Below are 26737 nucleotides of genomic sequence, written 5' to 3'. Positions count from 1 at the left end.
TACTGCGGGTAAAATCACGTTGATCACAGTTAAGCTGTGAGAAAAATTGAGGAAAATTGAAGGGAGCTGCAAAGCTATCGCACTCTTCTTGCTATGAAAGTACTTAACAAGGAAAGTCAATTACAGTATAGTACCCTTTTCATAACTATAAGCAACATCTATCAGTGCATTTAATTTTAAAAAAAATGCTTTATTGTTGTTTTTCATATCATTTGTATTATTTATAAAGGTCCCAACATGCATGCATGTATCAGCTTTGGTTTCACCTAATGACGGCTTTCCATGATGTTCAGTCTCTGTGTTCAGTTCCTTATCCCTAAGGTCACACTTTATGACCTTGTCCTAGGTATTTTTTGGTCTGCCTTTTGCCACCATACCCCTGACATTCACACTTCTCATTTTCTGCACCCAGTTGTCATCATCCATCCTCTCAGTGTGCCCAGACCATCACAGTCTACCGCTCCTCATCACAACATGCACTCAACCCCCTGCTATCGCGCCTAATTGGTCACAGGAAACGCGCGTGATAGCTGAATGTGTGATAGCTGAACTGAATAATCAATGGGAAAATTTCTAATTGGTTTTTCGGTGGCCCATTTTTCTAACTTTTAACCACTTTATGCCTATGATTTCCTGCCAATCTCTCCTCTAACATGAAATAAAGCATTATTATATTAATAATAACAGTATAATGAATAAATAAACAACATAAAAGGCTATCAAACTTTTATAAGGATTACGGCTTGGGTGGTTTGATGGGTTCCGAGGCTTGGGAGTGGCTTAGTTGCCGCCAGATCTCTTTGGCTGTCTCCATTTCTTTAGTGTCCATAACTAAAGGGGGTATCACATGGTACCTTATATCAGGAATGGCTGAGGAACATTTAAGTGGAACAAAACTTGGACACTATCACACACGTTCCTCACACTGTCGTCAGAGCCCCGTCTCAGTTGTAAACACATGCTTACTTTATCGACATCACAGTTTTTTCGTCATAAGAAATATTAACTCTTTATAAGGGTTTCAAAACGATTGATATTTATTCTAAAATACAATATTAATAAGTATTCAGCGTTAGGCTAAATTTCAATGCTGTAGTACGATATATTCTTTCGAGCCGAATGGGTTTTGGTCACTGTTTTGCCCGTCGTGTCCTCGGCAGGAATCCGTTCAGATGCATGCCCTTGCTATAATCGGGAATTTTACCACCTTACCGTTCCGATTAACCATCGTATTCTCTGCAAACCTTGTATGAAGTGCCGTGTGAATAAGTTTCGCTTAGCCTGTCTTCAAACTCGACGCATGATAGCGGTCTTGGGGTGCATGATAGCATGTATGGTTGTGCATTTGATGTGTGCGTGATAGCAGATAAGCGTGATAGCTGAACGCGTGATAGCAGGGGGTTGAGTGTAAATACATTTTACTCCCTACCATCCTCTCAGATATTTAGTCGTAATCCTTGGTTCCTCCACCTGGGCCCTGCATTCAAGGATGCACTACACATCCATCTACTCATTCTCACTTCTGTACGTTTGAGCTTATGAATATCAACTTCCTTTACTGCCCATGTGTCATGACCATACAGCATTACACATGCTGCATACAAAGATCCCTTAGCACAGAGGAAGAGCCCTCTCATTGCCAGGAAAAGCAACAGCTTCCTAAACTTCTCCAACCATTCCTTATCCTAACCACAGGGCTAGCACCAGTCTCACCTCGAGCACATAACATGTCCCCCAAATAACAAAACTCCTAAACACACTCGAGGCTCGCCAGCAAGATCAGTCCTTTCACACCTGACAGTCTCTTCCTGCTCTCATTGACATACCACACACACGAAATCAGCATTATCTCACCCACTGCCTCTAATACTTTTAATGCACCCACTTGTCACAAACATTGCACAGGATGGAGTTACTTCTCACACCCCTGTGGGAAAATGTACATGGCCACACTTGCTTTGATTTAACTGTACTGCCATGAGCCCTAGATATCATTACTTGTGTTTTATCCTCATTTACTGGTACTCTCGAACCCATGTGTCCCATTCCATCTCTCCATTTCCCATATCTTTTTGCCACCTCCCTTTCATTCTCTGCAATCATTGCCAAGTCATCAGTGTACACTCTTGAGAGTACATGAACCAGATGTTATGTGCTTTGTAGAGACCAAGTTAAGAGAGGATATTGATATCCACATGGGAGATGGTAAATACAAACTGTGGAGAAGAGACAGAAAAGAAAGAAATGGGAGGAGGAGTGATGGTAGCAGTGAAGAACAACATGTGGATACTGTGGAAATGGGAGAGGGTAGGGCTGAAGTGATAAATATGAAATTAGAAACTGAAGAGAATGACAAGAGAGATATGGCAGTAGTATATGTTTCCCCTAAGACAAGGGCATGGAATGACGATGAATACCAGGAGATTTTGTCAGACATGGTTAGTTATCTACAGAAAGTGATTGAGAAAAGCAACAATACAATTCTAATGGGTAATTTTAATTGTAAAGAGGTGAACTGGGAGGAATGGGACTCAGGAGGCAGTGAAGATTCGTGGGGAACTATGTTGTTAATTATAGCAATGAATAATGTAATGATCCAGTGGGTCAAAGAAGTGACATGATTTTGATGTGATGACACACCAGCAAGACTAGATTTACTGCCAACCAAAGAACCTAACATAATTGAATCTTTGAAATATGTGTGTCCTGTAGGAAAAAGTGATCATGTGGCCATTGAGTTCCAGATGATAATAGGGAATGTGGTGCCAAGAGACGAGCGTTATAGGCAGGGAAGATACAACTTTGAGAAAACAAACTTTACAGGATTGAGAAATTTTTAGAAAATGTGGATTGTAGAAAATTCAGGGAAACAAGAGAGATACAGAGGAAGTGGGATATCTTTCTAGACCTCAGTAATTCGGGAGTGGAAAAATGTGTTCCAAGAGTAAGTGGAAAAGAAAACAGGAAAAAGGAGTGGTTTAATAGAAGGTGTATGATAGCAAAAAAAAGAGGGACATGGCATGGAACAACTGGAGAAAGAGAGGTAATAACAGAAGAAAGGAAAGATATAAAAGAAATAGAAATGAATATACAAGAGTATGTAGAGAGGAATTTTGGAAAAGGTATAATAGACAAATGTAAGGAAAAACCCAAATTTTTGTATAGATTTGTCACTTGCAAATTGAAACAAAAGGAAGGAATCACCAAACTGAGAGTAGAAGGAGAGGCCTATAAAGATGCGGCAATGCAAGCTGAAATAATGAACAAATGTTTTCAGTCAGTTTTCACTAAAGAAAGGGATTTTGTGGAGGGGGAGGGAGTGACTGGATATGTAGTGATAAAAGATATAAAAGTTGAAGTGCAGGAAGTGTATAAATTACTGGAAACTCAAGATGTAAGGAAAGCCCCAGGACCGGATGAAATCTCAAATTGGGTACTGAAAGAATGCAGAGAACAACTGGCAGATAAGATTCACAGTTTAATTGTGTGTTCTTTGGAAGAGAGTAAGGTGCCTCGGGAATGGAAGAGGGCAAATGTTGTACCAATTATTAAGGGAGGAAACGGAAGAACCCCTGAATTACAGACCAGTGTTCCTGACCAGCATGGTCGCAAAATTGTGTGAGAGAATCCAGAAAGATAGATGGATAAAATATCTGGAAGAGATGAACATTTTGGCTGAAAGTCAGTTTGGATTCAGAAGTGGAAGGTTATATGTTTCCAACTTGTTGAGCTTTTACTCAAGAGCGATTGATGTGGTGCAGGAGAGAGACAGTTGGGTGGATTGTGTGTATTTAGATTTGGAGAAAGCTTTTGACAAGGTTCCCCACAAGCGACTAATGTGGAAATTAGAGCTTATAGGAGGACTGAAGGGAAACCTGGAGTGGATGAGAGACTTTTTGAGAGACAGACATATGAAGACAGTAATAAAGGACAGGATGTCTGAATGGAGTGATGTAACAAGTGGAGTCCCACAGGGCTCATTGTTGGCGCCAGTAATGTTCCTGATTTACGTAAATGATATGGTACAATAGATAGAATGAACAGTTACGTAAGTCTGTTTGCTGATGATGCAAAGATCATGAGGAAGGTAGAAGTTGAAGAATACTGTAAAATATTGCAGGAGGATCTGGATAGGATTCATGATTGGAGCCGGATGTGGGAAATGAAATTCAACACAAAAAAATGTAAAATATTGGAAATGGGTAAAAGTACCAAGAGGCCATCACTGAATTATTTGATGGGTAATGAACCAATCACAAAAGCGAGAGAAGAGAAAGATTTGGGAGTGCAGGTCCAGGATAGTTTTTCACCTGAAAAACACATTAACAAGACGGTTAGAGAGATGTACAAACTCTTGAATAACGTTAAGAGTAGCATTTCATTACATGGTTGAGGAAATGATGAAAAAATTGATAGTGGCCATGTTCCGCCCCAGGTTAGAATATGCGACAGTGATGCTGTCCCCACACAAAAAGAAAGATATTAACAAGGTTGAGAGAATACAAAGAACAGCAACCAAGATGGTCCTCAGCCTGGCAGATGTCGTACGGAGAGAGGCTGGAAAAGCTGGATCTGCCTTCCTTAGAGGAAAGGAGAGAGAGGGGCAACATGATTGCAGTGTTCAGGACCATGATGGAAGTAGATAAAATTGACAAAGAAGATCTGTTTGTATGGGATAAGAGAGTAACCAGAGGACACAGAATGAAAATGAAGAAGCCAAGCTGCTTGAAGGACATCAAGAAATATAGTTTTCCTTTTAGATGCATAGACCTGTGGAATAGCCTGGACAGAGATCGTCCAGTCTAAAAACTTAAACGAGTTCAAAGCAAAATTTGACTTAATGAGAAACAGAGACAGGACCCCATGAGTGTAGCTCATTTCCTGTATATCACAACTAGGTAAATACAACTAGATAAATACAAAATCTCCCATGGGAGTCCATTTCTGAAGTCTCATAGAGGGCTTCAAGCACCATGACAAACATAAGGGCTCAGGATTGATCTCTGGTGCATGCCAACAGTCACAGGAAGCTTGTCACTCTCACCTGGGTTTGAGGCTCAAACTTTGAGCGTCCACATGCATAGCCATAACGGCTCAGATCGGCCACTTCTCAATCCCAAGCTTTCTCATGGCCCACTTCACCGCCCCAGAGACTCTCTCAAACCTTCTCCAGATCAACAGGAGGAAAGTACAACTTCATTTTCTTTCCTATATATTTTTCCTGAAGCCATCAGATAATGAACATGGGATCAGTGGTCCCTTTGCCTGGTTTAAACCCAAATTTCATCTCATCAGTATTGGCTTTGTCCCTTATCGTACCTTCTAGGACTCTCTCCATTACCATTATTATCTGGTCCAAAAGGTGTATGCCTTTCTAATTTTCTTTTTCCAAGGCATCACCCTTCCCCCTGTACACATTTGCAATCACACTCTTCAGCCATTCATGTGGGGTGACACACTCATATATAATTGTATTTCTCAAATCAATAGCAAAATCCATTCCTATATCTCTTGAGGCCTCCAGCTTTTCAGCAGTCAACTGCGACACACCTGCTGCCTTCCCCAGCTGCGTCCTACCCTTTGTCCTACTCACCATTGCTTGCAGCGTCAATCAAAGGCCGAGGACCAAACACTTCATCCAGCTCCTTGGTCTTAGTCACACTCATCATCATCATTATCATCATCATCATCATCATTATCATCATCATCATCATCATCATCATTATCATCATCATTGTCGTCGTTGCTGCTGCCGTTGTCGGCATTGCCAGCACCACCACTACCACCTATGCCAGTGTCATAGCCATCATCATCATCATCCATCATCATCATCATCTTCATCGTCTCCATTTTCACCACCACTGCCACCACCTCCACCAATGTCAGTCATCATTGCCATTGTCACCATCACTGCCACCATCTGTGTCAGTGTCATAGCATCATCATCATTGTCATCATTGCCATTGTCACCACCACCACCAATACTATGCCAGTGTCATAGTCATCATCATCACTGTTACTGTCATCATCATTGTCATCATCATCATTGCATTTGTCACCACCATCACCATCACTGACAGTAACACAGTCACAGTTATAGTCACATTCATAGTTACTGTTATTGTTGCTGTCATCTGATAATCATCCCAGCATTATTTCCCAAGTAAAAGATGGAGAAAAGTAGCATAAGTAGTTTAATTATCATAACCATCATCATTGCGTCATTACAGTATTATCATCCCGACCCATATTCCCACCTAAATATGAGGTGAGATTAGCAAATCCATCCATCCATCTGTCCATTCATCCATTCATCATCCATACCTTTATTGCCCTGTCAGTTGCATAGGGGTTCCATTCTAGGCTGCTCAATCCAGCCATTGTATGCAAAGGTGACCAGTAGGTCACTCTTGAGAATATCAGAGGGAAAAAAAAAATGAATATGTACAAGTCGTAGGAGATAATAATCTGGGTTCATATCCTCTGTCAGTAATAGGGGTAGTGTCAGTGAGTCTGGGGTTGACACAACATGGCTTACGTAATTGTACACTACTGCAGTAGCTATGTTGTTGTTGCTCATAATTGGTCATGCTTGACCCAGCAGACCCATCAGCCACATGGGAGTAGACTGTAGCACCAGTCAAGCAGGGCAGTACTCCCAAGGTGGATGGAAAGTTGATGACAGGGAGAACCAGAGCTCCCGTTTCATCAGCCCTTGGGACTAGTTCCTGACCATCCCCCTTTTCTGAACATTTTTTGTGTTTCAGTTACACAGAGAGTAGGCCAGCATGCTCTCCAATACAGGTATCTCTAACTGTCAACACCAATCTACATGCACAGTACACACTACACTACCTTTTCAGAATTAAAAAAAAATGACGTACTATAACCATGCCTGGGGGGGAGGGGACCATAAATGCCCCCACCATCTGCCCTTCTCCCAGTGATGACTCACCATGCCTGGAACCACTGTCTGACTCACTTCTTCATTTCTGCAACATTTGCGGCCTTTCCTCTACCTTTCTCTCTGTTGAACACCACCTCTCCTCACTTTCTCTACTTAACAGACTCAGCCGTCTGAGGCAACTGACAGCAAACTCTTTTCTATATCCTCCTACTTTCTCTATACTCATTTCAAAGCCAAAGGTGGCTGTTGTGTATATGTACACAACGACCTATCTTTCTCTTGTGTTCCTGAACTTGATTCTTCTGAATTCTTTACTCTCTGGCTTCAACTCTCCTGTCATTCTCTGACTAAATATATCTGCACTGTTTACTTATCACCTAATTTTACTGACTATGAAAAATTCTACTGCTATCTTACTTCTATGATGGAACAATTCTGTCCATTTCTCTTTTCTCTGAAATTTCCATTCTAGGAGATTTCAGTGTTCACCACCACCTTTGGCTCTCCTCTCCTTTCACCGATCACTTGGTGAACAAGCCTACATCTTTTCTATCCATAATGACCTAGAGCGGCTTGTACAGCACCCTACCCATATCCCTGACCACCTTGGAGAGAGCTTCAACATACTTGACCTCTTCCATACAACTAATCCTTCTGCCTACATTGTTAATCTTTTCTCTCCTTTGGGCTCCTCCGATCATAACCTTATTACCTTAACCTGTCCTATCGCTCCAGTACAGCCTGTGGACCCACCAAAGAAATGTCGTCTGTGGCACTTTGGAGCTTCAGATTGGGAGGCCCTCAGGCAGTACTTCCTTGATTTTCCCTGGAATGATTATTACTTCCATGGCCGGGTGCCATCTGAGTGTTCCTTTGCGCATTACGGAGGTTATTCTCTCAGGCATGGAAGCATACATTCCTTTCTCATATCCTTTGACTAATGCAAGAAAGCCTTGGTTTAATCACATTTGTTCTAATGCCGTCCGCAACAAGGAGAGGGCCTATAAAAGGTACCGGAGCCAACCCACCCCTGAATCACATCTTGTTTATGTTTCTGCCCGGAATCGTGTTAAGTCTGTTCTTCTCTCTGCAAAAAACAATTTCATCCATACTAAATGCTCTCAACTCTCCAACTCGATTTCTTCCTGCTTCTTCTGGCACCTTGCCTAAAACCTTTCTAACAACTTTACCTCATCATCCTTCCCTCCTCTTTTCTACTCTGATGGCTATTTCTTCTGCAGATAAAGCAGACTTTCTCCTCCAATTCCACCTTAGACGATTCCGGTGGTGTTCCTCCATCACTTTCCACCTCTGACTTCCTCATGGCTGACATTAAAATTAGCTGATGTATTTTCTGCTGTCATTGGCCTTAATACTAACAAGGCTTATGGGCCTGATGGAGTCCCTCCTGTTGTCCTCAAGAACTGTGCTTCTGGGCTTACACCCTGGCTAGGTAAACTTTTTGCCTTTGTCTTTCAACTTGTACCTTTCCTTCTTGCTGGAAGTTTGCTCTCATTCAGCCAGTCCCAAAGAAGGATGACCATTCCCAACCCTCTAACTATTGTCCAATTGCATTAACATCCTGTGTCTCAAAAGTTTTTAAATCTGTTCTTAACAGAAAAATTTTAAAGTATCTTTACAATCACATCCTTCGTTCTGATCGTCAGTATGGGTTCCGTCAGGGACGCTCCACTGGCGATCATCTCACCTACTTTCAAACTCCTGGTCATTCTCCTTTTGGGACTTTGGTGAAAGCTTTACCATTGCACTTGACATCTCAAAGGCATTTGATTGAGTCTGGCATAAATCTTTAATTCACAAACTGCCCTCTTACAGTTTCTATCCTTCTATCTGTTCCTTAACTATAACTTCCTTTCTGGTCGTTCTATAGCCACTGTTGTAGACAACCATCGTTCTTCTCCTAGATCTATCAACAGTGGCATTCCTCAGAGCTCTGTCCTATCACCAACTCTCTTTTATTCATCAGTGATCTAAGCTGTACATCTAACCCTGTCCACTCATACGCAGATGATTCCACCCTTCACCTTTCCATTTGGTTTCTTCAGCATCCATCTCGGCAGTTACTTCAACAAACAAGGGATGAGGCTATGGCACACCTAATGTCTGATTTGGCTCATATCTCTGACTGGGGTAAAAATAATCTTTTTGTTTGTAATGCATCAAAGACTCAGTTTTTACTCCTATTAACCCTTCAAAATCTTCCTCTGGAGTACCCACTAATGTTTAATAATATTCAGCTTAATCCTGCATCATCCTTGAGCATGCTTGGGGTTTCATTCACTCATGGAAAGATCATATTGCATCTCTTGTAAAATCTGCTTCCAAGAGATGAGGCGTGCTAAGCCGACTCCGTGCCTTCTTTACCCCTGCACATTAGTTGACTTTATACATGGGTTTTATCCGCCCCTGTTTAGAGTACAACTCTCATGTGTGGGGAAGCTCTCCACATACCGCTTTTCTCAGCAGGATGGAGTCACACACACACACACACACACACACACACACACACACACACACACACACACACACACACACACACACACACCGCTCGCTGGTGCAGTGGTAACGTTCCCGCTTGCCAACTGGTGGGCGGGAGTTCGCGCCTCGCTCAGGTTGCGAAAAGTTTCACTGACGAAGTGGGTGGTTACTGTCCCCCTTGAGCAAGGGGATGGGTGTGTGTGTGTGTGTGTGTGTGTGTGTGTGTGTGTGTGTGTGTGTGTGAAGGTCACAGCCTTGCCCTTAGATTGGACTATATGAGCTCTCAGCTCCCTTCCGGGAGGGTAAAAGCTAACCATCACGACCATCAAGTGATCCTGACCGACCCGGTGAATTACACACACACACACACGGAGAAACAGCCGGAGAGAGCAGATGTCCCAGCCATCACTGCTAACCTTAAGTAGTTTCAGGAATTTTGTCTGTCCTGTCTCCTAAGGTCTTGTTTTAAATTTAAGATAATGAAAGTTAATAGACTACCAAAAATGTGAAGATTTATTGGCTAGAGTATACATGAATGTTTGTAGTTTTTTTCGGTAACAGCTGTTTTGGTACTTAACCAACATCAAACATGGCCGAAAATGTAAACAATGAGGGACTCGAATTTCAAGGATTTGATACAAATACCAATGTCATGGACCTGGTTAAAACAGTAATTATGAGGATTAGTGAACTTGAAAAGAAAGTAGAGAATCTAGTGATAAAGGGTGTGTCTGAAAATACGGATACTACCATACAGAGTGTGATCCAATCCAATGAAACGGCGAATGAAGAGATTAGAAATTTGAAGCGTGAAAATGTTGAATTGAGGAGGAAACTAGAAGAGAGTACAGTACTAATAAAACGGAGAAGGTGAGTAGTGTATTAGAAGAGCATAAGGCAAAGTGGGCACACATAGAAGAAGAACAGAAAGAAGTGGTCAGCTTAAGAGAGATCATCCAGGAAGAAAGGGAAATGAACAAGAAAAAAATGGAAGAAAATGTAGTGAAAATACTGAAGAAAAAAGAGAAAATACTGAGAGAAACTGTAGAAAGGAACAGATGTGTGGTAGTATTTGGAAACAGGGAAGAGGAAGAAAAAGTTAGGTTCGTAAGACTCGAGAGAGACACGAACCTGGTGAGAGGAATATTAGTCAAGATTGACCCCGAAGGAGACAAGTGGGTAAAAGAAATTGAGGAAGTAAGGAGGATAGGGCCTTTTAAGAAAGGGGAAACAAGACCAATGAGAGTCAAGTTTACACCAGAAAGTGTAATAAATGAGATACTTAAAGTGACCAGGAAATTAAGCAAAGAGGCGGGGATGGAAAATATTATAATAAGAAAAGATCTGAGTGAAGAAGAAAGAGAAGTTTTAAAATCATTAAAGGAAGAAGTAAAGGAAAAAAATGATAAGAGGACAGAGGAAGAATGTAATACTTTTTTTTTGGAGAGTAATGGATATGAAAGTAAGGAAGTGGTATTTAAGGAAATAGAAGTGAAGGAAACTAAGGGGGATGGCTGTGAAAGATCAGAAGTTGAGGAAGTGGTACGGACAGAGAGTAGGAGAGAAGAGGGTATTAAAAACGTCAAAAATAATTTGAAGGTGATATATACTAATGTTGATGGTTTCATATCGACAAGGATTGAAATTAACGATTTCTTGAGAGAACATGAACCTGATGGCATGTGCTTTGTAGAGACCAAATTAAGAGAAGATATTGATGTTCATTTGGGAGATGGCAAATACAAACTGTGGACAAAAGACAGAAAAGAAAAAAAGGGAGGAGGAGTGATGATAGCAGTGAAGAACAACATAAATGTAGATACTGTGGAAATGGGAGAAGGCAGGGCTGAAGTGATATACAGTATATGAAATTAGAAACTGGAGAGAATGTTAAGGGAGATATGGCGGTAGTGTATGTTCCCTCAAAGACGAGAGCATGGAAGGATGACAAATACCATGAGATATTGTCAGATATGGCTAGCTATTTGCAAAAAATAATTGAGAAAAGCAATAATGTAATTTTGGTGGGTGACTTTAACTGTAAAGAGGTGAACTGGGAGGAATGGTACTCGGGAGGTGGCGAGGATTCGTGGGGCACTATGTTATTAAATATAATAATGAATAATGTGATAACGCAATGAGTCAAAGAAGAGACACGGTTTCGAGGTGAGGACACACCAGCAAGGTTAGATTTACTGTTCACCAAAGAACCCGATGTAATAGAATCATTGAAATATCTCTGTCCTTTAGGAAAAAGTGATCATGTGGTCATTGAGTTCCAGATGTTAACAGGGAACGTCAAGGCAAGAGACGAGCTTCATAGACAGGGAAGATACAACTTTGGGAAAACAAATTTTACAGGATTGAGAAACTTTTTTGAAAATGCGGATTGGAGAAAATTCAGAGAAACAAGAGAGATACAGAGGAAGTGGGATATCTTTCTAGACCTCTATAATTTGGGAGTGGACAAATTTGTACCAAGAGTAAGAGGGAAAGAAAACAGGAAAAAGGAGTGGTTTAATAGAAGGTGTATGATAGCAAAAAAAAGAGAGAGATAAGGCGTGGAACAATTGGAGAAAGAGAGGTAACAACAGAACAAAGGAAGAATATAAAAGAACAAGAAATGAATACACAAGAATACGTAGAGAAGAAGAAAGGAATTTTGAAAAAGGTATAATAGACAAATGCAAGGATGAACCCAAACTGTTTTATAGATTTGTTAATGGCAAACTGAAACAAAAGGAAGGAATCACCAAACTGAAAGTAGAAGGAGAGGTCTTTAAGAATCCGGCAATGCAAGCAGAAATAATGAACAAACGTTTTCAGTCAGTTTTCACCAAAGAAAAGGAGCTTGTGGATGGGGAGGGAGTGATTAGAAATGTTCCGGTGATGAAAGATATAAAAGTGGAGGTACAGGAAGTGTATAAATTACTGGAAACTCAAGATGTAAGGAAAGCCCCAGGACCTGATGGAATTTCTAATTGGGCACTGAAGGAATGCAGAGAACAACTGGCGGATAAAATTCACAGTTTAATCGTATGCTCGCTGGAAGAGGGGAAAGTGCCACAAGAATGGAAGGGGGCAAATGTGGCACCAATTTACAAGGGAGGAAACAGGGAAGAACCCCTGAATTATAGACCAGTGTCTGTAACCAGAATGGTTGCAAAATTGTTTGAGAGAATCCTGAAAGACAGATGGATAAAATATCTGGAAGAGATGAAAATTTTGGCTGAATGTCAGTTTGGATTCAGAAGTGGAAGGCCATGTGTTTCTAACTTGTTGAGCTTTTACTCAAGAGCGATTGACGTGGTACAGGAGAGAGATGGTTGAGTGGATTGTGTGTACTTAGACTTAGAGAAGGCCTTTGACAAGGTACCTCATAATAGACTAATGTGGAAACTAGAATATATAGGAGGACTGAAGGGGAAACTTCTGGAATGGATGAGAGACTTTTTGAGAGACAGACAAATGAGGACAGTAATAAGGGATAGGATGTCTGGATGGAGGGAAGTAACAAGTGGAGTCCCTCAAGGCTCAGTGTTGGCGCCAGTAATGTTCCTGATTTACATAAATGATATGGTAGATGGAGTGAACAGTTATGCAAGTCTGTTTGCTGATGATGTAAAGATCTTGAGGAGGGTACAGGTTGAGGAGGATTGTAAAATACTGCAGGAGGATTTGGATAGGATACACGATTGGAGCCAGACGTGGGAAATGAAATTTAATGTAAAGAAATGTAAAATATTGGAAATGGGTAAAAGTACAAAGAGGCCATCACTGAATTATTTGTTGGGTAATGAATTAATCACAAAAAGGAGAGAAGAGAAAGATTTGGGAGTGCTGGTCCAAGATAGTTTGTCACCAGAAAAGCACATTAACAAGATTGTTGGAGAGACTTATAAACTCTTGACTAACATAAGAGTAGCATTTCATTACATGGATGAGGAGATGATGAAAAAATTGACAGTCGCCATGATCCGCCCCAGGTTAGAATATGCAGCGGTAGTGTGGTCCCCACACAAAAAGAAAGATATAAACAAAATTGAGAGAATACAAAGAACAGCAACCAAGATGGTCCCGAGTCTGACAGACCTGTCATGCAGAGAGAGGCTGGAAAAACTGGATTTGCCTTCCATAGAGGAACGGAGAAAGAGGGGAGACATGATTGCAGTGTTCAGGACCATGGTGGGAGTGGATAAAATTGACAAAGAAGATCTGTTTGTATGGGATAAGAGAGCAACAAGAGGACACGGAATGAAATTGAAAAAGTCAAGCTGCTTGAAGGATATTAAGATATATAGCTTTCCTTACAGAAGTATAGACTTATGGAATAGCCTGGACAAAGAGATCGTTCAGTCTAAAAACTTAAACGAGTTTAAAGCTAAATTTGACTAACTGAGAAAAAGCGACGGAAACCCACGAGCATAGTACATTCCATGTATATCACAATTAGGTATATTAGGTAAATACTTAAATATTTGGAACGACTTAGACAAAGAGGTGGTGCATGAGAAAAACATCCAAGTGTGTAAAGGTAGACTTGATAAATGTGGATATGGAGACAGGAGAACACAAGCATTGCTCAATTCCTGTATACTACAAATAGGTAAATACTGTACACACACACCTACACACACACACACACACACACAGTAACAGACACAATACAGGAAAGAGAAGGATGGGTGGACAGTATCTATTTAGATTTCAAGAAAGCATTTGACACAGTACCACACCAAAGACTTTTATGGAAACTGTACCATCAAGGAGGAATTTGAGGCTAACTGTTTTGTTGGATGCAAGATTTTCTCATAAAAAGAGAAATGAGAACAGTACTAAGGGGAAACTACTCATCATGGAAAGAAGTGTCTAGTGGAGTACCACAGGGCTCAGTGCTGGCACCAATCATGTTTTTAGTGTATATAAATGATTTAGACAGTAACACTGGAAATGAAAGCTATCTAAATATGTTTGCAGATGATGCAAAAATACAAAGGAGAATTACTAACACAGACTCTTGTAAAGAGCTACAAAAAGAATTAAATAAACTTCATGAATGGAGTAATACATGGCAAATGGAATTCAATGTGGACAAGTGTCATGTAATCAAGTTTGGTAAAAGTGGAAAAAGACCTGATTGGGATTATACGTTAGGAAATAAAACCCTACACACATCAGAAAGAGAGAAGGACCTAGGTGCGATCATCAATAACAGATTATCCCCGGCTGACCACATAGTGAGAAGGTACGGAACATGTATACACTGCTTGCAAATATGAGAATAGCATTCACATACATAAATGAAGACATGCTAAGAAGGATAATAACATCATTCATCAGGCCAACCCTGGAGTATGCACCAGTAGTCTGGAGTCCTCATCTCAAAAAACACACAGACAAGATTGAAAAAGTTCAAAGGGCCACTACAAGATGGATACCAAGCTTAAGGGATCTAAGCTACGAAGAAAGACTAAATAAACTGAATCTACCAACACTATAGGAGAGAAGGAAAAGAGGTGACATGATTCATATTCATTGCCAGACGCCATGTATCCCAACCGGGATGGCCAAGGGCTTAGAGTTAATTGTTTTACAGGGAGGGGCACTAATCCTCCACCAACCCCACTTGACACGTATGAGGGAAGGAGAAAATAGACATAAATGATTACTTAACATATGGGGAAGCATCAGCAAGAGGACACTTCAAAAAACTGCATAAGAAGAGAGGTGATAAAGACGTAAGGAAATTCAGTTTCCCAAACAGAGCAGTTGATCATTGGAATGCATTACCGAATGAAATAGTGTGTGCCAAAACAATTCACAAATTTAAGGATATGTACGATAAATATGGTTTAAGACACGGGACAGTACGATCTTGACTCATTCCTGTAAAGATACAATTAGGTAAGAATTAGGTAAGAACACACACACACACACACACACACACACACACACACACACACACACACACACACACAAGAAGAGATGTGATTCCAAGGTGAGGACACACCAGCAAGATTAGATTTACTGCAAACCAAAGAACCCAACGTAATTGAATCTTTGAAATATCTGTGTCCTATAGGAAAAAGTGATCATGTGGTCATTGAGTTTCAGATGATAATGGGGAACGCAGTGCCAAGAGATGAGCTTTATAGGGAGGGAAGATAGAACTTTGGGAAACCAAACTAAAAGGTTTGAGAAAATTTTACGAAAATTCAGATTGGAGAAAATTCAGAGAAAGAGAGAGACAGCGGAAGTGGGATATCTTTCTAGACCTCTGTACTTTGAGAGTGGAAAAATATGTGCCAAGAGTAAGGGGGAAAGAAAACGGGAGAGAGGGGTTTAATAGAAGGTGTATGATACCAAAGAAAGAGGGGGACACGTCATGGAACAACTGGAGAGAGGTAATAACAGAACAAAGGATGAATATAAAAGAACTAGAAATGAATATACAAGAATACGTAGAGGAAGAAAGGATCTTTGAAAAAGGTATAATAGTGAAAACGGAGTGAGGATTGGAAGCTTCTGTCTAGCAAATGACTTAGTCATCGGGGGCACACTCTTTCAGCATTGCAATATACACAAGACAACTTGGTTGTCGTCGTGTGGAAAATATAAAAATCAGATTGATCACATCGCTATCAGTAGGAGGCATAGAAGTTCTCTGCTAGATGTTCATGTTAAACAGGGAGCGGATATTGGTAGTGACCATCAACTCAGCATTGCAAAAATAAGGTTTAAACTTAAAAATCAGAAGAAGGAAAAATCTGGTGTTGGTAGATACGATATTGTTAAGCTTAGAAGGGAAGGAGAAGAAAAGGAGGAATTCAGATTAGAATGCAGAAATAGGTTTTTGGTGTTGGAAATGTTGGAAGAGGGGGAGAGAAGTGTAGATGAGATGTGGGAGGATGTGAACAAAGTTTTGCATGAGACTGCTGAATGTACGATTGGAAGGAGACATAGCTTCAGGAGAAAGAAATGGATATCAGAGGAAACGTGGGATATGATAAAAAAGAGAGGTGAGGCTAAATTGAGGAGTGAGATGCAATGCGTTGATGAACAAGAGATTGAATTAGCAAGAGCTGCATACTGGAGTTTGAATTCAGAAGTAAGAAGGTTAGCTAGGAGAGATAAAAGAAGATGTGTGGATGAAAAGGTTGCAGAGACTGAAATCTTAATAAACAAAAATGATGGACAGAGTCAAAGAATAGCATATGAATCGATTAGAGAACTGAGTGGTAATGCCGGTAAACGCAAGGAAATACCAGTTAGAGACAGGGAAGGAAATTTATTGACCAAAGATGGAGATATTAAAAATAGATGGAAAGAGCATTTTGATACAGTTCTTAATAGACCAATACCACCAGAAGAGGATATACCGTCTGCTCAGGAAGATTTAAATATAGAAACAGGAGAGTTGAGGTTTGCAGAAGTGGAGAAAGCAGTAAAACAGTTAAAGAATAATAAGGCACCAGGGGAGGATGGTTTATTTCCGGAAATGTTTAAAGTGGAGGGGGATAGATTAATAATGATCTTGACCAAGCTATTCAATAAGATATGGGTGACGGGGTTACTACCATCAGTTTGGAAGAATGGTGTAATTGTTAAAGTTCCGAAGAAGGGAGACCTTAGTGAATGTGGTAATTGGAGGGGAATCTCTTTGTCACCGATAGCTTTGAAAGTTTTCAGTAGAGTGTTGTTAAATAGGTTGGAGCCAGTGGTTGAGGGTATTCTGAGGGATGAACAGGCTGGTTTTAGAAAGGGTCGTGGTTGCAATGATCAGATCTTTATAGTAAGGCATTTGATGCAGCAAGTTAATGAAATGAGAGTACCATTAAGTCTTTGTTTTGTTGATTTTGAAAAGGCTTTTGATAGTGTTTCGAGAGAGACTATGGGGAAGATCATGAGACATTATGGAATACCAGAGGAGTTTGTGAGGGTCATTATGAACATGCATGAGGACACATTTTGTAAAGTAATGGTTGATGGTTGTCTGAGTGATTCGTTTGAAGTCAAGTCCGGAGTAATTCAAGGTGATGTTCTATCGCCTTTACTATTTATATTGGTCATTGATTACATTATGAAACGCGTTGGAACAGAAACCGGTGCAGGTATACTTTGGGGAGAGAACAGGAAACTTTTGGATTTAGATTATGCAGATGATATAGTTTTGATTTGTGATGGGCCAGAAGAGATGCAGAGAGTGTTGGACTGTTTGGTGAGTGAAGGTCGCAAGGTGGGTTTGGTTATTAATTGTGGAAAAACTGAAATAATCAATATGAATATGGAAAATGCGCAGGAATGTGTAATTGGAGGTATGGTTGTAAAGCAAGTTGATAGGTTTAAATATTTAGGTACTTATTTAGCCAAGGATGGTTCTTTGAACTTTGAATTCGAGGAAAGGTTAAAGAAGGCTAATCAGGCAGTGGGAATGCTTAAAAATATTTGGAATAATAACAATTTCTCTGTGCATACAAAAATCAAACTTTATAAGGTAATGGTTAGGAGTATCTTAATTTATGGACACGAGTCTTGGTACAGCACAGTGACTATGGAAAATAAATTCTTGGTGTTTGAAAATAAAGCACTTAGAAGAATATTAGGAGTTAAGTGGTGGGAAAGGATACCAAATAGTAGAATTAGAGAAATAACGGGAGTGCAGCCGATCGATGAATATGTTAGATTCTCACGATGGAAGTGGCTAGGACATGTGTATAGGAGACAGGGAATAGTACGAGGTACACCAGGGTAGGTGGCACTTGGTAGTAGAGGTAGAGGAAGGCCAAAAGAGACGTGGGTGAGGACAATGAGACGGGAAGCTGGAGATGAGTGTTGGGGAGATCTTGAGGAGTTAGCACAAGATAGGATGTGGTGGTGTGAGTTCATCGAGGCCCTATGCATCCCTGAGGGTGCCACAGGAAATGATTGATTGATTGATTGATAATAGACAAATGTATGGATGAACCCAGATTGTTTTATATAGATTTGTCAATGGCAAATTGAAACAAAAGCAAGGAATCACCAAACCAAGAGTAGTAGGCGGGGTCTATAAAGCTGCTGCAGTGCAGACTGAAACAATGAACAAATGTTTCCAATCGGTTTTCACTAAAGATAGAGAGTTTGTGGAAGGGGAAGGAGTGACTAGAAATGTAGTGATAGATATAAAAGTAGAAGTACAGGATGTGTATAAATTACTGTAAACCCAAGACGTAAGGAAAGCCCGAGATCCAGATGGAATCCCTAATTGGGTACTGAAGCAATGCAAAGAACAACTGGCAATAACATTCACAATTTGTGTGTTCCCTGGAAAAGGGGAAGGTGCCTCGGGAATGGAAGAGGGCCAGTGTGGTACCAATTTATAAGGGAGGAAACAAGGAAGAACCCCTGAATTATAGACCAGTGTCCCTAACCAGCATGGTCACAAAATTGTTTGTGAGAATCCTGAAAGATAGGTGGATAAAATGTTTTGAAAAGTTGAATATTTTGGCTGAGAGTCAGTTTGGATTCAGAAGTGGAAGGTCATGTGTTTCCAACTTGCTGAGCTTTTACTGAAGAGCCATTGATGTGCCACAGGAGAGACAGTTGGGTGGATTGTGTGTATTTAGATTTGGAGAAGGCCTTCAACAAGGTACCCCATAAGAAACTGATGTGGAAGCTAGATCATATAGGAGGACTGAAGGGAAACCTGGAGTGCATGAGAGATTTTTTTGAGAGACAGACAAATGAGGACAGTAATAAAGGACAGGATGTCTGGATGGAGGGAAGTAACAAGTGGAGTCTCACAGGGCTCGGTGTTGGTGCGAGTAATGTTCCTGATTTACATAAATGATATGGTAGATGGAGTGAACAGTTATGCAAGTCTGTTTGCTTATGATGCAAAGATCTTGAGGAAGATAGAGGTTGAGGAGGACTGTAAAATGATGCAGGAGGGTTTGGATAGGATACATGATTGGAGCCAGATGTGGGAAATGAAATTCAGTGCAAAGAAACGTAAAATTTTGGACATGAGTAAAAGTACCAAGAGGCCATCACTGAATTATTAGTTGGGTAATGAACCAATCACAAAAGCGAGAGAAGAGAAAGATTTGTGAGTGTTTGTCGAGGATAGTTTGTCACCTGGAAAACCTATTAAGAAGACAGTTAGAGAAATGTATAAACTCGTGACTAACATAAGAGTAGCATTTCATTACATGGATGAGGAGATGATGAAAAAATTGATAGTGGCCATGATCCACCCCAGGTTAGAATATGCAGCAGTAGTGTGGTCCCCACACAAAAAGAAAGATATTTACAAGATTGAGAGAATACAAAGAACAGTAGCCAAGATGGTTCCTAGTCTGGCAGATGTCGTACAGTGAGAGATTGTAAAAGCTGGATTTGCCTTCCTTAGAGGAAAGGAGAGAGAGGAGCGACATGATTGCAGTGTTCAGGACCATGATGGGAGTAGATAAAATTGACAGATAAGATTTGTTTGTATGGGATAAGAGAGTAACAAGAGGACACAATGAAAATGAAGAAGCCAGGCTGCTTGAAGGATATCAGGAAATATTGTCTTTCTTGTAGATGCGTAGACCTGTGGAATAGCCTGGACAAAGAGATCGTCGTCTAAAAACTTAAACAAATTTGAAGCCAAATTTGACTTATTGAGAGACAGAGACGTGACCCCACGAGCGTAGCTCATTTCCTGTATATCACAGTTAGGTAAATGAAATTAGTTAAATACACACACACACACACACACACACACACACACACACACACACACACACACACACACACACATACAGTGATTCCTTTCAATCAGTCGTACAGTGCTGCACACAAACAATTGCAGGGGGTCTGTAATATTACAGAGTGGAGTGAGAGAATGATGCAGCACATTGAACAGTAAATGTTTGTGACCTGTATGAGAGAGAGAGAAAACCTGGCTGTTCAAAGGAGTGACGGGAGCTATGAGGTTTGTGCAGAAATGTCAGAATGAGTTTCTGCTCATGTAAACTTTGTCAGACTTCTTCATTTCTGCAACATTTGCAGCCTTTCCTCTAACTTTTGCTCTGTTGAGCACCACCTCTCCTCCTCTAAACCTCACCTTCTTTTCCTAACTGAGACTCAGCTGTCTGAGGCAACTGACAGCAAACCCTTTTCTGTATCCTCTTACTTTCTCTATACTCATTTCAAAGTCAAAGGTGGCTGTTGTGTATATATATACGCAACAACTTATATTGCTCTTATGTTCCTGAACTCAGTTCTTCTGAATTCTCTACACTGTGGCTTCAGCTTTCCTGTCATTCTCTGACTAAATATATCTGCGCTGTTTACCTGTCCCCTAATTCTGCTGACTATCAAAAATTCATTGACTATCTTACTTCTACGATGGAACACTTTCTATCGATTTCTCCTCTCTCTGAAATCTCCATTCTAGGAGACTTCAGTGTTCACCACCACCTTTGGCTCTCCTCTCCTTTCACTGATCCACCTGGTGAGCAAGCTTACATCTTTTCTATCCTTAATGACCTAGAGTAGCTTGTACGGCATCCTACCCGTATCCCTGACCACCTTGGGGAGGGCTCCAATATTCTTGACCTCTTCCTTACAACTAATCCTTCTGCTTACACTGTTAATCTTTTCTCTCCATTGGGCTCCTCTGATCACAACCTTATTACCTTAACCTGTCCTATCGCTCCAGTGCGGCCTGTGGACCTTTTCAAAGAAATGTTGTCTGTGGTACTTTGAAGCTGCAGATTGGGAGGCCCTCAGGCAGTGCTGCTTTAATTTTCGCTGGAATGATTTTTGCTTCCATGGCTGGGATCCATCTGAGTGTTCCTTGCGCATTAGGGAGATTATTCTCTCAGGCATGGAAGCATACATTCCTTTCTCATATCCTTTGACTAATGCAAGAAAGCCTTGGTTTAATCACATTTGTTCTAATGCTGTCCGCAGCAAGGAGAGGACCTATAAAAGGTACCAGAGCCAACCCACCCTTGAATCACATCTTTTTTATGTTTCTGCCTGGAATCGAGCTAAGTTTGTTCTTTGCTCTGCTGAGAATAAATTCATCTGTACTAAATGTTCTCAACTCGCCAACTCTAATTCTTCCCGCTCCTTCTGGCATCTTGCCAAAAACCTTTCTAACAACTTTACCTCATCATCTTTCTGTCCTCATTTCTACTTGGATGTTTCTGTAACTATTTCTTCTTCTGATAAAGCAGATCTCTATGCTCAGACTTTCTCCTCCAATTCCACCTTAGACGATTCCAGTGCTGTTCCTCCATCACTTCCCCCCTCTGACTTCCTCATGGCTGACATTAAAATTTCTTCAGCTGATTTATTTTCTGCCAGCTCAGGCCTCAGTACTAACAAGGACTATGGGCCTGATGGAGTCCCTCCTGTTGTCCTCAAGAACTGTGCTTCAGTGCTTACACCCTGCCTAGGCAAACACTTTTGCCTTTGTCTTTCAACTTGTACCTTCCCTTCTTGCCGGAAGTTTGCTCTCATTCAGGCAGTCCCAAAGAAGGGTAGCCATTCCCAACCCTCCAATTATTGTCCAGTTGCTTTAACATCCTGTATCTCAAAAGTTTTTGAGTCAATTCTTAATAGAAAAATTTAAAAGTATCTTTCCTATCAGAACCATCTTTCTGATCATCAGCATGGGTTCCGTCAGGGATGCTCTACTGGCGATCTTCTCACCTACCTTTCAGACTCCTGGTCATCCTCCTTTTGGGACTTTGGTGAAAGCTTTGCCATTGCACTTGACATCTCAAAGGCTTTCGATCGAGTCTGGCATAAATCTTTAATTTCCAAACTGCCCTCTCACTGTTTCTATCCTTCTACCTGTTCCTTCATCTATAGCTTCCTTTCTGGTTGTTCTGTAGCCGCTGTTGTAGACAGCCATCGTTCATCTCCTAGATCTGTTGATAGTGGTGTTCCTCAAGGCTCTGTCCTATCGCTAACTCTCTTCCTTTTATTTATCATTTACCTTCTGAGCTGTACATCTAATCCTACCCACTTGTACACTGATGACTCCACCCTTCACCTTTCCATTTGATTCCCGCGATGTCCATCTCAGCAGTTCCTTCAACAATTGAGAGATGAGGCTATGGCACGCCTAATGTCTGACTTGGCTCGTATCTCTGACTGGAGTAAAAATAATCTTGTTTTTAATGCATCAAAGACTCGGTTCTTACACCTGTCAACCCGACAGTATCTTCCACAGGTGTACCCACTAATGTTTAATAATATTCAGCTTAATCCTGCATCATCCTTGAACATGCTTGGGGTTTCATTCACTCGGGACTTATCTTTGAAAGATCATATTATATCTCTTGTAAAATCTGCTTCTAAGAGATTAGGTGTGCTAAGCTGACTCCATTCCTTCATTACACCTGCACAGTTGTTGACTTTATACACGGGTTTTATCTGCCCCTGTTTAGAGTACAACTCTCATGTGTGGGTAGGTTTCCCACATACAGCTCTTCTCAATAGGGTGGAGTCAAAGGCTTTTCGTCTCATTAACTCTCCTCCTCTTACTGGCTTCCTTCAACCTCTGTCTCTTTACCGCATTGTTTTATCTTATGTCTTTTCTATCGCTACTTCAATGGTCACTGCTCCTCTGAACTGTCTGCTTGCATTCTTCCACCTCTATGATGGGCACATAGCACCCATCTAGCAGCAAACTCTCATCCCTTTTCTGTTCAACTCTCTAATGCAAGAGTTAACTGTTACTCCCAGTCCTTCATTTATGCAACAGGTCATCTCTGGAACTGTCTCCTTCTGTCGGTATTTCCTGCTAGGTATGATCTCCAGTCGTTCAAACGCAGTGTGTCCAGGCATCTCAAAATTATCGGATCTTGAATTTGGCTCTATCTAGTATTTTGTTTTTCTCCTGGAGGGAACAGTTTTTGTGGGCATGTGGCCTTTGGTTCCTTCTTCCTAACATTAAAAAAATAAATAAATAAATAAATAAAAATAAAAGAAAGACATCTTGGCTCCGACAGGTGACAGTCAGCGTTCATGTGCCAGCTCACGTGATGGGGTTTTTACCTGCCACCTTCATCATTATAGCAGGAGCATGCACTGAATAAAGGGAAATGGCTGTAAGTTTTTTCACATCATTAAAGCAATTTATCGATTGCCAAGAGATCAGATAATGGAGGTGTGTGCTGCAGTAGACAGTGACTCACTAGGGTTGAACCAGGGTCCTCCCCATGGTGAGATGCTGAGAAATAAGAGGAATTTGGCTCCCAGGTGGATGCTGCAGCTGCTCCACACAGTTTGCACAGGCCATCACATGTAGATTCCTCAGGAGCTATATGGTAAAATACAGTAATGTTGGCAGCAAAGGACTGTTTGTATCTTTGGCTAGGGATGTCATTGCATCTGAATATCAAAGGCTTAGCAAATGCTTATTGTGTGAATTTCCACAGGTACGAGAACATATGGCTTCTATGGGCGTTCGAAAATTCCAAGATTTGGTGGGTCGAACTGATTTGCTGCGCCCACGGGACACCTGCATTCCCAAAGCCAAGCTTTTGGACCTCTCACAGATACTGAAGAATGCACTTCATATGCGCCCAGGGGTCAATATTGTTGGAGGATCCGTTAAACAGGTGTGTAAAATTAAGAAAGAGGATATCTTCTTTCAGCAGAATAGAATTGCCGGGAATAAGCCACAGTAGAGTAAAAAAGATATCCTTGGATGTAAGGGGTGAACTTAGATTCTTTCACCCTGAAAACATCTTTCCTAGACTGAGTAAACTTGCCTAATGTTACCCAGACTGAAGGAAGTTTACCTTTGGAGATTAACAGTGTAGTAAGAAGAGAAAGCTTTCACATAGCTGGTTAGGTAGTAAGAATTTAACAAGTGTGCCATATAAAAGTTGATAGAGTTTTTAATGAATGTAGATTGTTTCAAAAGATACTGTAGCAAATAAGTTTCATATTTGCCTAATGGCATAAGCTTTATTAACATTCATTCTCAGTTTCCTCAGTCTTTCTTTATCACTTTCTGCACACAGGGAGGAATGTGGGTAATGATGGCACTCCAATCAAATTGAGCTCGTGCGGATTTATATCGTAGGGGTGGTTGTTGTATCGTAGGGGTGGTTGTTGTTTATTGCACACGTAATTCCAATCAGGGATGAGTGAGGCTGGTCACTCTCATTTTAAATGTCAGGACCAACTTGCCAAGCCCCAGGTTCCTATGCTTCTCATGGGGCAACACAGGATTAGATGATGATGATGATGATTGAATATAGTGTTTTCCTTCTTTTATAGAATATTAGTAATACAATTAGGTTGATGTTCAGTGATATGTTGACTGAAGATACTAGTGCAGATATTATTGTAAGATTTACAGTACACTCTTGTAGAGAGTATTTTTTGTCACTGTCAGCCTGGATTACGTAGGTCCAAATAAAGTTCTTGGCCTCACCCAAAAAATGTCACGAGAAAAATTGTTCTTGTAAAGTTTCTCAACATAGGCTCCTAAGTTCATTGCATTTGGTCCACCGATGTTCAGGCATTGCTATCCCGTCATGGAAGAAGGTTGCATCTTGAGTCTCTCAATACACCTCAGCAGCATGGATGACTTGTCACCATCATTCCAGAAATGGTGACCGTACAGGTAGGATTTCAGTTTGGGAAACAGGTAGAAATCAGACAGAGCCAGGACAGGTGAGTAAGGAGTGTGAGGCAGCAGTTCAAGCTGCAGTTGGCTGTTTTGGCTGCTGCCACCTGTGCTGTGTACTTGGGGGCATTATCCTGGAGCAACTGCATGCCCACCCACAGCTTTCCTCCCTGTTTCTCCTAGACTGCTGCTTTCAGCTGTCGCAATTCTGATGCATAATAGTCCCCATTACTGGTCAGTCATGAGAACTTCCTCAGCATTCCCAAAGCACTGAGGCCATCACCTTGCCAATGGATTCTTCTTGCTTAAATTTTTTGGGAGGTAGAGAATTGTGGTGTTTCATTGCTTGCTTTGATTCTATGATTTAGGTTCAAATTGGTGAACCCATGTCTCATCCTGGGTCACAGATCTTCAGAAGAAACTGGCTGGATCAGTCTAGAAATGAACCAAAAGAGCCCTTGAAGTTTCCCTTCTGGTCAGCTTCTGGTCTGATGTCAACATTCTGGGCACCCATCTTGCAGACAGCTTGCTCATACCCAAAATGTCTGTAAGAAGCTAACCACCTTCATCACTCTGTGGGGCTGCTTCTGCTACTAGTGCACACCCATGGGCCACAGTGCAAGGCAGGATGCTTTTACCAAGTGCTTTGACCACACAACAACAGAGATGCCCAGGAAACTGAAATGTGTTGACGACACGCTTCTGCACGACTGTACCGTCACTGGTGCTTTCTGGCACATATGCCAGTTCCTGCGAATGTGTGCAGAAAATGGGATCACGCTCCACCCAGGCAATTTCCGCTTCTGCAGGAGAAGCGTGAGCTTTGCTGGCTGTCAGCTCGGCTTGGCGGAGTATCAGCCTAGCCAGACTTGCTAAGCAGTATAACCAATTTTCCATCGCCACCATGCCTCTCACTCACAGATATCCGATTGTGGTTCAGGCTGGTGAACCAGATGGCGCCATTCCCCACTGTTGCACCACTCGTGGAGGCCTTCAGAGAATTATTGAAAAACTGTCAGGGAAAGCGGTGTACTGGGACAGCCAACTCCAGTCCATCTTCGAGTCAACAAAGGAGACTGTTGCGAAGCTTGCGGAGAAGGGCCTTCAGTATTATGACGCCACACAGCCCACAGCAGTGTTCACTGACTTCAGCAGGCTTGGCATCGGTGTTGTGGCCTTGCATCAATGTGTGTCTCATGAGGCCTCCTTGTGCTGCGAGGGCAGCTGGAAACTGGCTTTGTGTGACAGCTGCCATCTAACAGTGGCCAAGAAGAAATACTCAGCGTTGGAGGGGGAGGCCCTTGCCATCACATGGTGCCTGAAAAAGGCACACCTGTTCTTACTGGGATGTGCAGACCTCACCTTCATCACAGACTACCATGCACTCATCAAGATCTTCAAGGACAAAGAGCTGAAAGACATCAGCAACCCCTGCATACTCAACCTCAAGGAGAAGACATTGATGTATTCATTTCTCATAAAGTACCTAAAGGGGGAGGTGAACCATGCAGCAGACACACTCTCAAGATACCCCCTGCTGTGGGGCGGGCTGGATGAAACAGACCTGGCAGAAGAAGAGGTTACATGTGCCGTGGTTGTGGCAGTGATGGCCTGCGCTCTAGAAAATGAAGAAGGCGCCATCGTGGACCTCCATCAAGTGGAGGAGGAAGTGCACCAGGATGAGGACTACAGGCTCCTCCATGAGC

The 26737-nt window shown here is 41.5% G+C and overlaps 1 protein-coding gene across 1 annotated transcript in view; it reads left to right on the top strand.

Moving 5' to 3' along the window:
• LOC145413616 (uncharacterized) overlaps positions 1-26737 on the top strand; it is a 569601-nt gene that overhangs the window by 384794 nt on the left and 158070 nt on the right. The window contains exon 25 of the mRNA XM_080283270.1: positions 23830-24012. Within this exon, the coding sequence (XP_080139396.1) occupies positions 23830-24012 (183 nt within the window). The remainder of the gene's footprint in view (positions 1-23829; positions 24013-26737) is intronic.

Source organism: Coenobita brevimanus, chromosome 97 (genome assembly GCF_032717465.1).
Source record: "Coenobita brevimanus isolate Jiangsu-jjx chromosome 97, ASM3271746v2, whole genome shotgun sequence".
Taxonomy (NCBI): Eukaryota; Metazoa; Arthropoda; class Malacostraca; order Decapoda; family Coenobitidae; genus Coenobita; species Coenobita brevimanus.
This window is presented reverse-complemented; position numbering and strand designations above follow the sequence as displayed.